This window comes from Leucopleurus acutus (genome assembly GCF_964270905.1).
Source record: "Leucopleurus acutus genome assembly, chromosome: 17".
Classification (NCBI taxonomy): Eukaryota; Metazoa; Chordata; class Mammalia; order Artiodactyla; family Delphinidae; genus Leucopleurus; species Leucopleurus acutus.
In genome coordinates this window covers 53,773,496-53,787,609 of record NC_139159.1, presented here as the reverse complement: position 1 = coordinate 53,787,609, position 14,114 = coordinate 53,773,496, and the positions used below count along the sequence as shown (strand labels likewise).

At 34.8% G+C, this 14,114-nt stretch overlaps 1 protein-coding gene across 2 annotated transcripts in view; it reads left to right on the top strand.

Annotated features, from left to right (window-relative positions):
- Positions 1-14,114, top strand: part of ANGPT1 (angiopoietin 1) — a 251,426-nt gene that overhangs the window by 188,453 nt on the left and 48,859 nt on the right. For both annotated transcript variants that reach the window (XM_082858889.1, XM_082858888.1), the window contains exon 5: positions 8,085-8,212. In XM_082858889.1, coding sequence (XP_082715015.1) covers positions 8,085-8,212 — 128 coding nt within the window. The remainder of the gene's footprint in view (positions 1-8,084; positions 8,213-14,114) is intronic.

Genomic DNA, 14,114 nt, shown 5'->3' with positions numbered 1-14,114 from the left:
CCCATTCAAAATTAAGGCCTGTCCTGATTCACCTAAGACCCAAGGGTGGGACCTTTTCAGCTAAGTATTGCTGGGGATTCACTCTGTGGCAAATAACGTATTAGAGTTCTGTTTGCGTTTGACGTTACTTTAGAAGCCAGTAAGAAGTAGTTTTGGCTTTACAGTTAAAGACTTCCACTACTTATAAGTTTTGGTGACGTTAGATAGCATCTCAGAGTTTCAGTTTTCTCATATATAAAATGATATATTGACAAATCCATCTCATAAGATGTTTATGAGTGTTAAATGAAATGAAGCATATAAAACATACTTAGCACAAGAAATTCAGAGTTGAGCACATAATTAGTATTCAATGAATGCTAGTTGATTTTATTATGATCATGATTATTATATTTCCACCAAGATGATAGTTAAGATTTTACACATTAGCTACAAAATATATACACATAAAGAATTTAAATTAGAATAAAAACAGTTCTTTTTATAAAAAATTTAATTAAAATAATAATGCAGCAAGTAAACAATGTTCAAGTGTTCCCTTATACCACAGTTAAAAGGAAAAGGAATAGTAGATTTTTAAAAAGGAAGCCTTTAGCTACTTAACCAAAGACTTCAGATTGAAAGTATTTATAAATATGTTTGTTATATTGTGACATAGCAATTTATGTTTTATATATATATATATATATTAGATTAAAAAATAGGTAATTGCCATTTTTGTAGGTTAAAAACAATCATGCTGAGATATCAACCCACAGATATTTAGGTTCATATACATATATTTTATATGAAATAAAATACCAATTTTGGAAGTTTTGATTTATAAGCTTAAAACTTGTATGTGTTTATATAGCTATACATATGTGATACGTATTTATGAAATCATCGGTAGGTCTTCCTCACCCACCCACAAAATATTGAAATATTGAATATTGCCTACAAACCTTTAAACGTATTTTCTACACCCTTGAAATGCAAAATATTACCTTCGTCTACTTCTAGAAGTCCTTTCAAGTAAATTAGGATACCAGGGAATTTCTTAAATGGCCTTTCCATGAAATACCCACACACCTGGCTGAAGACTAGAGAATCTAATCAATCAGTTTTTTGCTTGTTTGCACCTTGTCAGATATGCCATTTTACTCATCTGTATGTTCAGTTACCTTCAGTGACCTGTTGTGTGAAAATCACGGGCTAGGGTCAGTTCCTAGTACTATGATCTCCTTAATGCTAATGGCCCAAAAAGTACCACAAGAAATATCCTTAAACCAATAACATGATCTGCATACATTCTGATGTTTGCTAAATACTGGAGAGATATGAATGATTATCCACATCCAAGATTTAAAAAGAATAATTGAAGAATTGATCCCTTTATAGCAACTTATTAGGAATTAAGTAGGATCAAGGGCTCCTGGTTTTTATATTGCCTCTGGTAGCAAGGCTAATTGTCTTCTGCATTCTCTACTACGTTTTCTGAGACTCAGAATTACCAATTCCACATTCCAGGAAATTTTCTCTTGAGGGTTCATCTGAATTGAAGTGACCCTCTGCCTTAGCTTTCATGGTTCTTCCCTCAAGTCAGCCCAGTGGTAGATATGCCATCCGGGTTGGAATTGAGTAGGCAAATGAAGGCAAGGGCCAGATAAAGCTAACAGCTGCTGGAGTCAGCATATCAGGTTGCTCATTGGCTGAATGTTGGCTGGTGAAAGACAGACATGCACCTGCTTATGTCCCTGTTCTTTCCCTTTAGATCCCAGAGATTTGGTTGTATAGATAAGGGATGAATAATGATTCCTTCCTAAGACTTTCCTAAGATTTATTTGCTGATATTGATGTGGGTAAAGTCTTTGAACTGGCATACCAAGCTCTTAAAATTTAGTTCAGATAGCTTTTTTACATGTTTTATTCATTCAGGTGTTATCTCTTCTGAACAGCCTTCCCCAGGTCTACCTGGTCAGAAATAGAGTGTAGTCTCTGCACCTACTCTCAATGCACTTGATACATATCTCCAAAACAGCAATTGTGTGCATTATCTCTGTTCGGTATTATATTTAAACTGGTACCATTAGACTGAGAAGCTGTTGCTAGCCATCTTGTGACCAGGTAGAGAGTCAGCAACAAGTGAGTCAAGAAAAAGATAAGTAAACCAATTCCTGATCACACTGTTTGAAACCTGATCATGCTTTCCCCAAAGCTCTATCCTAGATTGTTGAATTATATGATTCAATAAATTATCGTTTTGCTTCAGCCAGCTTGAGTTGGGTTTTTCCCTATCATGGAAGATACTAATCATAGATGTAGCTATCATGAGATATTATGGAAGACCTACTAATGGGTCTTTCTCTCATCAGACTGTGATCACATTAAGGACAGGTTGTGGTTTTCTTATGTCTGTATCTCCATTATCTTGAAAAAGTCATGCAAATAGCAGATGTTTAATCAATATTTACTGAAATTGTTAATATAGGATGGGTTAAACTAAGAAGAGACAGGAGGCAGTCTTTTAAATTGAGACAAATTAAAAGTCTCAGTCTATTTGTCTTATATTTAGGCTTTCATTAATTTTTAACTATGACAACTGAGGAAGGATAGTGGGATCAGTAAGAGAAGAAGAGAACATCGGTTTCGGAAGAAAATATTAGGTAAATTAAACAAATGAAAGTTGGGGTTGCATCAGGAACTGCTCAACAAGCAAGTAGAAATGAGGATCTGGAGGTCATGAGAGAAGCAAATACGTGGTGTCAGAAATGCTTGTATCTTAGAAATCTGTGCGAAAGTTTGAAGCCTTAGAAATTGGTTTGCAAAAAGAGCAGATGAAAAAGGAATAGAGATCCAAGAATAGAATCTTGGTGAGCATCTATTGGTAGGTGGGGAGAGGAACAGAACGCAATGTAGAGGAAAGAGAAAGGACAATTAGAGAAGGAGAAAAGGGACTAAGAGAGGTCAACACAAAAGGCAAGGGCAAAGATAGGCAAAGACAACTTCTGTAGAGGAAAAAGGTAGAGGAGACTTATTTTAAATGGTTTTGATCGTCATAGTAAACCATAAAACAATGTCATATATAAATAGAGAAGACAGGAGTGAGACTTAATCTTGAAAAAAGTAGAAAGATTTGAAATACACTTTTCAGGAAATGTAATAAAAAGTCTGTTAGAAATGACCAAGGGTTTGACTGAGAAGCATAGAGAACACAGCTCAGTTTAGAAAGTACACATTTGAAGGGCATTAAATAGCCTCACTTTAGTGTTTGCAGTCTAGAAATGGGGGTGAGAATGTGAATAAACGTCCTTCCTTGGGTCAGGATTTACCCATACAAGGGGTTAGTGGATGAAAGGACAGTGGAAGGAGGGCACTAGCAATTCCACCCGAACCGTGCTTAAATGCCTCACTCTCAGGCTGAAGGTAGGAAGAAGGAAAAAGGAGGCTAGGAAGAGGCAGATAGTAATGGTGGGAATCTAGACTCTCAATTAGAAGAAAGACAAACTCATTAAGAATTAAAGAATGGGAAAGGAAAAAATAAGAGTATATGTGATCAAAGGTGGAACTTTTAGATGTAAAGATCATTTTTTAAGAATTCATGCTTTTAAACCAGCTTTTAAACCAGTGTATTATTATAAGTTAAACCACTTTTACAGATATAGTTAAAACACCTATATCAAGTATCAAGATTGCTCCTCCCTGCTCTGTCCAGTTGATGCTTCTTTTATCTTCTTCCATCAGGTTTTCCATGTTTGTCTCTTGTCATTTATCTTATATTCCTCCAGGCATTATCTTCCATCTTGCTGAATCTCAAGACCTCCTACAAAAATTTATCCTTAGTTCTGACACTTGCAATGTTCAGTTAATTCATCTTTGTTCTTGTCTTTCTGTGTTTTAAAATGTTTACTGTGTGTCCAGTTTTACAATACCTAACCATAACACTGAATTTCAGAATTCTCCAATATTTAACAAAGAAAATAGGCATGAAAATTGAAGCTATGAGATTAAATCTCTACAATCAGCATATGGTATATACATCATATATCATTTCATCTGAAATAATCTTTAATTCTTAATAAATAAAGCTTACAGTATACAGCAAGATTAGATTACCTGGGTTTTTTAGACTTAAACTTAACAATGGTGTGCCTTGATGTAGTCAACGAATGAAATAAGCCAATTATTAGCCAGCTCTGACAAGGAGAGGCCAGCTCAATATAATCCTAGGTGTAACCAGTCAATTGTAACTTCCCTGCATTTCGTCAGCTACAGTATTTATATTTGAGGGTAGAAGACAGCAGCGTCCACCACTCCATTGAGCGGGTTGGCTAGCCTTCCACAGCCTGAGTGTCCTTTCCATAAGAAAGAATAAGAATGTAATGTTGCCATTGATGATATCATTATTATCATAACAGCAATAACTACCATTTCTTGGCACTTACTATAATTCAGTCACTCTGCGTTATGTAATTCACATACTTGCCTCAGAGATATGTATAAATTCCCCACTTTATAGATTAAAAAGAGAAAGCAAAACTCTGAAAGTCAATCTACCCTTATAGAAGGGGTCTTCAGACCATAGAATATAATACAAATATTAAAGGTAAGCTCTGAATGAAACTTTTAAATTGCTTTTAAATGCTATATTACTCTAAAATGTAGCCTGGACCAAACTTTCAAGCATAATATTACTAGTTAGTAAGTAATTAAAAACAAGCAGTCTAATCATCTGGAAAGAATGTATTTCAATTTTTCGAAAATATGAAACTATATTTCAAGAAAATGAAACATCTATATCAGATATGTTGCCACAATGACAACAACGAATCCATAGTATAACCATAGCACTAACTGTATGTTTTATGGTAGACTCCTCAAACCATTTTTCCAGTTATAAGACTTAACATCCATAGTTTGAACATTTTTATAAATTAGTTTCCAGAAAAATAAGATAATATCCAACTTTTTCCTCTTTTCTGTGTTATTGAAAAAGTGTGTGAAATAGCTTCCCTCTTCCCCAACAACAGTCTTTTCACCCACTTCATCCTGAAGAGGAAAAGAAAAGGGGAAGGGAGGTGGCAGAGAAGTGGGAAGGGAATGCATTCTCCTTACATAACTAAATAAGGGAGGGCAGGAAGTGGTACATTGAACAAGAAAACGTTTTCTCTTTCTTTAGATAAATGATTATCCCCACCTCTCACCCAAAAAAGAAAAATGGGTTTACTGTTGAATTCCTCTTGACCACATCTTCCTGTTTGTTCATCCTCTCAAGGGATTATAAATTTTAGTTAGTATTTCTTTACATCCTTTTTTTTTTTGCATCTGATTTGGTTATTTTCAACAGAAGAGCAAGCATTTAGAATTTAGGAAGGTTTAGTTTTAGAAAAATAATAGTCCATTTAGCTTAAAATAAGTAAACACAAGTGAAATGCATTGATGTTTTTGAAAACAAGACCTTTGTATAATCCACTGACATGCCCAGTGCCATTAAAAGTAGCTTTTGAGTGTATAAATATTCATTTTTAATTGCTATTTGCATACATTCTATGCAATGCTTCTTCACCATCATATGATGTTAATCCTCTGATTACTTATTTTGTGTTGATATTGCAATTGTTCTTTTTGTGTGTGTTTTTATTTAAATATTTATTTATTTATTCGGTTGCATCAGGTCTTATAGCAGGTGGCCTGCTTAGTTACGGCTCACCAGCTTCTTAGTTGTGGCACATGGGCTCCTCAGTTCTGGCAGGCAGGCTCCTTAGTTGTGGCATGCAAGTGGGATCTAGTTCCCGGACCAGGGATCGAACCTGGGCCCCCTGCATTGGGAGTGCGCAGTCTTTTTTTTTTTTTTTTTTAACATCTTTATTGGACTATAATTGCTTTACAATGGTGTGTTACTTTCTGCTTTATAACAAAGTGAATCAGTTATACATATACATATGTTCCCATATCTCTTCCCTCTTGCGTCTCCCTCCCTCCCACCCTCCCTATCCCACCCCTCTAGGTGGTCACAAACCACCGAGCTGATCTCCCTGTGCTGTGCGGCTGCTTCCCACTAGCTATCTATTTTACGTTTAGTAGTGTATATATGTCCATGCCACTCTCTCACTTTGTCACAGCTTACCCTTCCCCCTCCCCATATCCTCAAGTCCATTCTCTAGTAGGTCTGTGTCTTTATTCCTGTCTTACCCCTAGGTTCTTCATGACCTTTTTATTTTTCTTAGATTCCATATATATGTGTTAGCATACGGTATTTGTTTTTCTCTTTCTGACTTACTTCACTCTGTATGACAGACTCTAGGTCCGTCCACCTCACTACAAATACCTCAATTTCGTTTCTTTTTATGGCTGAGTAATATTCCATTGTATGTATGTGCCACATCTTCTTTATCCATTCATCCAATGACGGACACTTAGGTAGGGGAGCACGCAGTCTTAACCACTGTGCCACCAGGGAAGTCCCTGATATTGCAATTGTGATGGGTGGTGTTTAGAAGTAGCTTTTAATATAAGTAGGCAAAACCACTAGTGCAAACAGGAGCTATGTAGAGAACCATAATGCTATTAAATGTTATAATTCTATATTTTTGTTATAGCAACATATATGACATGGATATTTCATTTCCTTGAACCATAGTAATTTTTGAAAATTTGAAATATTTATATTGAGATAGTCATTCTTTCTACAAAGATTAGACTGTTAATTTTTAATTACCTATAAATTAGTAACACCATGTGTCAAATATAAATCAGGTTAGTATTTTAGATTGTTAGAACATTTAAAATCATTTTAAAAGCACTGATTCATAGCTTACCTTTGATATTATTATTTTAAAATACCATAGTGACTCAGAGTGATTGAAAGCAGAAAATTATTAAGTAACCAGAGACTTTAAGGGCAAGATTATAAAATATTCTTAGGCTAATGAAACAAATTGCTTAAATAACATGTATTTATTAGAAAATACTAAATCATAAATATTTTATAAAGATACCACCCATATCTTTAGCTGAGGACTAGTAAATGAGGCATTTTTGTATTTTGATCTCATTAATAAGAACTTAATAGTGGTTGAAGCTCAATGAATGAAATAAAGTTCCTCTCAGTGGAGACTATATCTCTAATTAAATTTCTTTTTCCACTTGACTTCCAGCTTTTACTGAGCTCTTCCACCTATATAACTTAATTTCAAATCTTATTATATATTTTTTTTGCGGTACGCGGGCCTCCCATTGTTGTGGCCTCTCCCATTGTGGAGCACAGGCTCCGGACACGCAGGCTCAGCGGCCATGGCTCACGGGCCCAGCCGCTCCGCGGCATGTGGGGTCCTCCCAGACCGGGGCACGAACCCGCGTCCCCTGCATCGGCAGGCGGACTCTCAACCACTGCGCCACCAGGGAAGCCCAGCCAAATTTTATTAATTTTTGTTCTTCTATTTGTATGTCATCCACCTGATAGTTTAACTTCAGACCATTAAATAAAAAACAAAGTTTACTTCCTTTTTCATTCTAGATAGTTAAATTGGATCAGGGACTTCTTTCTACCTTTTAATTATTTTGAGAGTTTTTAAAACATAAAAATTTCTAGGAGCTCTTCAGTATAAAGCCACAGAAAAACAGTACAACCTTCTTTTAGCATCTTAAACCTCCATATTATATTTTTATGTTTGAATTTATCTTCACCTCTCCCTCCTCCAAAAATGCTTTAGCATTTTTCAAACTTTCCTATGAAATGTAGGTAAGAACGTTTTAGAAATTTTAGAGAAACATTGACAAAATTGTTACCAATTGCAGGTATTACATGATCAGATTATTTGTCCCTTGAGTTGATGTTCTGGAAGTGATAGAGAAAAAAACAAGAAATTAAGCAAAATATAAAAAGTATTCAGTTATAAACTGATCACATATTTTTCCTATAGTTTTGTAATTCTGTGAGTCACCTCAAAATCTAGTATTGTTCTTATGATTGATTTTTCAATAAATGCAACATTGACATTTGTTTGGAGGAAATGAAGACTTGCTTACCTATACTTAGAGTCCATTTGGGCACTAATGGTACTGATATTCACATATTGCAATCTTTTTTTTTTTTTTTTTTGCAGTTTTACTAAAGGGAGGAAAAAAAGAGGAAGAAAAGCCATTTAGAGACTGTGCAGATGTATATCAAGCTGGTTTTAATAAAAGTGGAATCTACACTATTTATATTAATAATATGCCAGAACCCAAAAAGGTAAAACCAGAAGTGTTTGTTTATGAGATGTAAAGCAGATCCTAGTTGAATTGCTGAATAATCAGATTGATTTGTGGGCTTGTTAAACTGAAAATATTTGTGCCTGAGCTCTTTTCTCCCAAAGATACTCTGTTTCCCAGGTCCATAAAAGATGAAAACCCTATTGTACAGACCTCTTCCAACCCTCACATATCCCATCCCTATTTCACACAAAGTTTTCCATTTACTCTCTGCTCATTCCTGGAATGTCCCATTGTTCGTAAATGCTTGCCTTGTACAGATTATTTGTTGAAGTCACATATACTTCAAGTGCATGGAGATGAGTTAGGAACCATCTTCTAAAGTCCCAAGGACCCAGATGGTACACATCATCTACAGTTCAAATACCGTGGAGAGAGAGCTAGAGACATGTTTCTAGAACCACTCCTCCTATTTGGGTAGAGAAACATATTCGATCTTAACTCATAATCTTGAAAGGATTTGCTTTTCATATTTACCTAAAAGAGTGTGTTGGAGGATAGGTTTCATCAGTATATTGAACAGGATCCAAAGTAAACTCTGAAGTAAGAAAACACTGTCTTGCTGTCACACCTCCTCTATATACACTTTCTCCCTATTTATTCATTAAATCATCCATCCATTCCTTCATTCAATACATATTAAGTGTATGTCATTTATTTGTCAGTAAATGACTAGGGACATAATATAAAACAGTTCCCAGTGTAGTGGTGAAGACAGACAATTACACAGAAATTATAACATACTGTAGAAGTGTAGTGACAGAGGCTGCTTGAAGCAGGGTTTATGGAGAGCCTTGAAGAAAGCCCTGTTTTTCAACGTATAAAAAACTTTAGCCAGATGCTCAAGACCCCAAGAGGACCACCTGCCCTTGCAGTGCTTTATCCTCAAAAGATGGAACAATTTTTCTCCTTTCATTGCCCCACCTAAATTACCAGTCCTTTGTCCCCATTTCCTCTGGGTACTGTGCAAATGCTCTTGGAAGGCTTTCCCCGATTCCCTCAAGCACCTTTGCATGACTCTCTCACTACCAGAATTCTATGAAGCAAGGATTTTACCTTTATCTTTGATTTCCCAGGACCCAGAATAGTTTCTGGCACATAATAGGTCCTCAGTAAATATGTGCTGAAATGAATGAATAAATAAATGACCTGCTGATGATAATACCAACACTTCTGTGTAGTATATAGTAAGTAAACCTAACTTACTTAGTCATTCTGATTGTTAGTTTCCTTTGATGGGTGAGGGAAATGGATCATGGAGCCCAGTTTGCCAGATGTCACAGATGTCACACATATGTCAAGATGGAGAGTCTGGACTCTACTATCCTCTCTGCTGATTTCAGTGAGAATTAGTGGTTTAAGTTAGCTCAATGATTTTCCCCTTTGCTGGAACAAAATTTTCTTCTGAAAAGAGGTCTTCCATACTGACCTATAACAGGGGGAAGAGATAGAGATAGTGCCGGGGGTAAAAAGGGTGGCAGGCAGTTATGGACATTGCTACCTGGGTCACCTACCAGAGAAGTTTGGTTTCACTGTATTTCATTTTGGGCTTCTGTGCAAAATTTCACTGAATCGGGTGTTCCATATCTTAAAAAAAAAAAAAATTGTGAAGGTACAATAGCAAGTTTAGGAGTAAAGAGGAGAGGGTAATTTATTGTAAAAATGAGCTTTTTGAATCCTTTGGATCATATGACATGAAACCTTCCTACTCTGCTTACTGATATCTTAAAATCATACTTAAGTTTAAATTCAATTCATACATGTGCACAGGCATGTATGCACACCCACACACTGACACACCCTACAGATGGCATGTGAAGTGTGTTAGAAACTGTCCTGGGGGAGAGAAGTGGAGCTAACATAAAGACTTTCTGCAATTTACCTGTTTTGCTGCCCAAGACCTGACAGAACCCCTAAATGATTGTCACGTCCCCTCTAACATAATGACTATAAAAATAAAGTTAACTAAAAATATTGTGATCTTCCTTTTAAACTGTTAATAATTATATATGTATGAATATATAAATAAAATAATTTTTAAAGTTTTTAGATTAACTTTTACACTTTTAGAATCTTTTTCAGTCCGTCACCAATACTACCACGTGGCCCTTAGTGAGAGCATTACAAGTAAAGTTTGATCATTCCATTAAATTTAAGTCATGTAAGTTCATAACTCTATTCTAGTTCAAAATGTTTTGAGATGCAAATAACGCACAGGCTGTTTGCAGAACCACTGCTTCTGTTAGGGTGGAAGAAAAGTATCCTAACTCATACTCTTGAATAACTCATAAACTTGAATAATAACTCATAAACTTGAACAATAACTTATAAACTTAAATAAATTTGCTTTTTTAAAAGATTACATGAAAGAGTGGGTTAGAGGATCCAGTTCACTAGTTCAGTGGCTGACTTCTATGTTGGTTTCACAACGATAACATGATTTAAATTTACGCCTCTGCAAAATCATGAATTTTACATATTATAGAGCTTCGGGGTTGTTCTTAAAAAAAATCTAAAACATTATATCAAGAAATGCCAAATACCTGCTAAATTAAACTTACTAGATTTAGTCCCAGGGAAAAATATTACCCCAAACAGATTAGCAATCATATCAATACAGGCCTGTAAGAGGCAAATTTTATCACTATAGAAACAGCCCCATGGCGCTTCAGATGGAAGAAGGATAAATTCACGTCATTTGTCCTGTCATTAGATTTAGTTTAATTGGAAATAATAGCAGAGCATGGTGAGAGGGGGCGATAACTGACCATAAGGAAGAAAAACTTTGGCCTTCCTCTTGACTTAAGTGTTCATTCCCTTGTTTTATTCTTTCTCTTTTCTGATCATGATCCTCTCACAAGTAGTAATATTGTTCTGTTCTGGAGATGGATATTTTAGGCTGATGCACCTGCCCTTTCTGGTAGGTAGCAAGTTTTGTTTTAAATCCCTTATTATATTCACATAGCGTAACATTAGTGAGAACAAATATTGTGCGAACTTCCCCAATGTAATTTAGAAACTGATTAATATAATAGTTCAAAAGTACTGTGCATTTACAGTTTGCCAGGTTCTATTCTAAGCACTTTAGATATATATCCTCACTTGTTTACTCCTTTCAATAACTCTATGATATAGGTGCTCCCATTATCCCTATTTTAGAAAAATAACTTGCCCAAATCACATAGTAAATATTGAACACAGACTTTGTAACAAAGGAATTAACTCTAGACTGTACCATCTTAAGAGGGGACTAAGTAGGATAATTACTTATATTAGTATTGACTGAAGCCGTACCATTCATAATTTTTTATAGGAACCTATGTGAATGACACGGCTAAGAGTTTATTGTCAGAAAATTATGTTCTGATTGTAAGCCATCCCACTTCCTCATTTTCTTTTCTTATTTTGATATAAATAATTGGTATCCTCTCAGTTCTATAAAAAGTGCTTGGAAAATGCATCTTTAGGACCTTCACCCTTCCATGTAGATTATACTTTGGAGCTATAAAGTTTGGTGCTAATCGTGGATATGCTTAACAAAAACTTTGCTCATTTTAATGCTTGCAGAAGTTCTAGCAAGGGTAAGAAACTCAAGGCAAGCCTATATAAAAACAAAACAAAAAGTTCAATTATGTATGATATAAGATATGGATCAATCAATTAAATTGGCCTAGTTAGGCAATTAACAAAAACTATTAATAGGAATTATTAATTTTAGGCAGACTGAGAGTTGCAAGTATACACAATTGTTACACAGTTGTTTTGACTGACATCATTCCTTGCCAAGAAAGACTGTCTGCAAAAGTTAGAAGAGTATTATCTTTTCAAATATGACATGGAAGCCAAAGGCAGTTTTCTAGGACTATTAAAATTTTCAAGCAGATAGAAAATGAGAATTAGATCATTTATATATTTATTTTTTACTCTTTTTCGTCATTAATGGCTCATGGTTATCTTCCTCTCTGAATTCCCTTCAATGCATGTTAGTAGGGAATAGGATTTTTCCTTTTTTTTCATGTTTCTAAAACCAAATGTACTATAACCAGCTTAGTTTCATTCATTAAAACAAACCATTAAATCATAACTCTGATTATTGTAAAATATTTAAAAATTTGTTTCTGAATTTATAATTTCCCTAATTCTTGGAAAAGGACTATAACAAATGTATTGAGCCTTTTTTATTTAAGGTTATGGAAAAATAATTAACACTCACAAGGTTAATCATTCCAACTTGCACACGGCATAAAAGCATAAGAACTATGTGAATCAAATTTCCCCTTTTTGTTTGGGTTTAAATCGTTATATTATGTTAAAGGATATTTAATGCTTGAAAGCTTTGACCTTGCCTGGGATAGGAGCCAGTTCAATCTTTTCTCGAATAGAGTTAAGCCCAAGTCATATGATCAATAAATGCAACAGGCATAGTAAATGTAGTGGGGCCTGTGTCTACAGGAAGGACACTGCCAGATAGCACAAACCATACCATATTGGCGAAGGAACTTTTCAAGTCCTTTCATATCTCAAATCTTTTGAAACCAAGCACCTAATTTTTTTAACTTCCTTCATCTGTTAAGCATAGACTTTTTATTTTTCTTCTGACTAGAAATAACATGGTCTTTTGTGTGTGTGTGCTAGCATGAATCCAGCTTCATATATATATGTACATATACATATATGTATATATATACATATACACGTACACTAAAAAGCATGCTCAAAGATTGATGTTGCCAGTATTATTAACAAGAAGCTGGTAATTGTAATCATAAGGACAGTTTATTGAACTTCTATATATTTTGGCTTTATATGTTCTATATTATTCATAACAAATTATAAATTATATGAAATATATATAATAGCTATTATTAATATATGAGATATTATATACATAGAGTACATGTGCACAATATAAATACATATTATCTCATCTGTAAAATACATCTAAGAGATTAATGACAAAGCTTAGTATGTGCCAAACACTGTTCTAAAAACTCCATATGCATTGACTCATTTAATCCTTGCAAAAGATCCATGACATAGCTTGAGAGAGCAGAGGTGGAACTTGAACACAGGCAATGTTGCACCTGAGTCCATGCCCCTAACCAATGTGTCATTCAGTTCTATTGTGTCAACATTCCACAAATGGCAGCTGTTATCCTTGCTGTTATTACTGAGTCCTAATAAGAATTGTAGAGCATAAGTATAACCTCTTAAGTTCTCTGCACTTTAGCTTCCAAAGGCTGTAATCTGCCTGGGTAACTTCTCTCTCCTCTGGGCAACTTTCTCTGGGTCTTTACCTAAGAAGTACTCCCAACACATCTTAACATTTTCAAGTCACTAGATACCTTTGTTTAAAAGGAAAGTTGTCTTTTTCTAAAATTAGTGAGTGATTTTAAAACTTTTCAAGTGCATAGAATTTTAATAACATAGATAATAGTAATAAAAAAACTGTAAAGAACAGTTTTCTCTACACACTCTATATTTATAGATGTAGTTATTCCTTTCCCTGAGTGTGTTAAGTGGACTTTATAGGTTTGCAAACACAGTTTGGCAAACTTTCAGTCAATCAGTGTCCATTAGGAAATCAAAATCTGGAAAAAAAATTCTAGAATAACCAGTCAAGGCAGGGTAAAATATAATTAAAAAACAAGTGAAATTAGTTTCCTCTAACAAAATATTTCCTTGACATTTTCATCACTCTTATCTGTTTTACCAGTAAAGTTCCATTTGGCCACTTGTGTTGAATCACCAACTGTGCCCTCTGTAAACTGTGCCATCTGGATTTTATTCTTACAGAAATCCTTCAGTCTCTCTCTTCAAGGTCACTAATGGCTCCTTCATTTTAAATTTAAGTGTGTATTTTCTTAATCTTTATTTGTCTT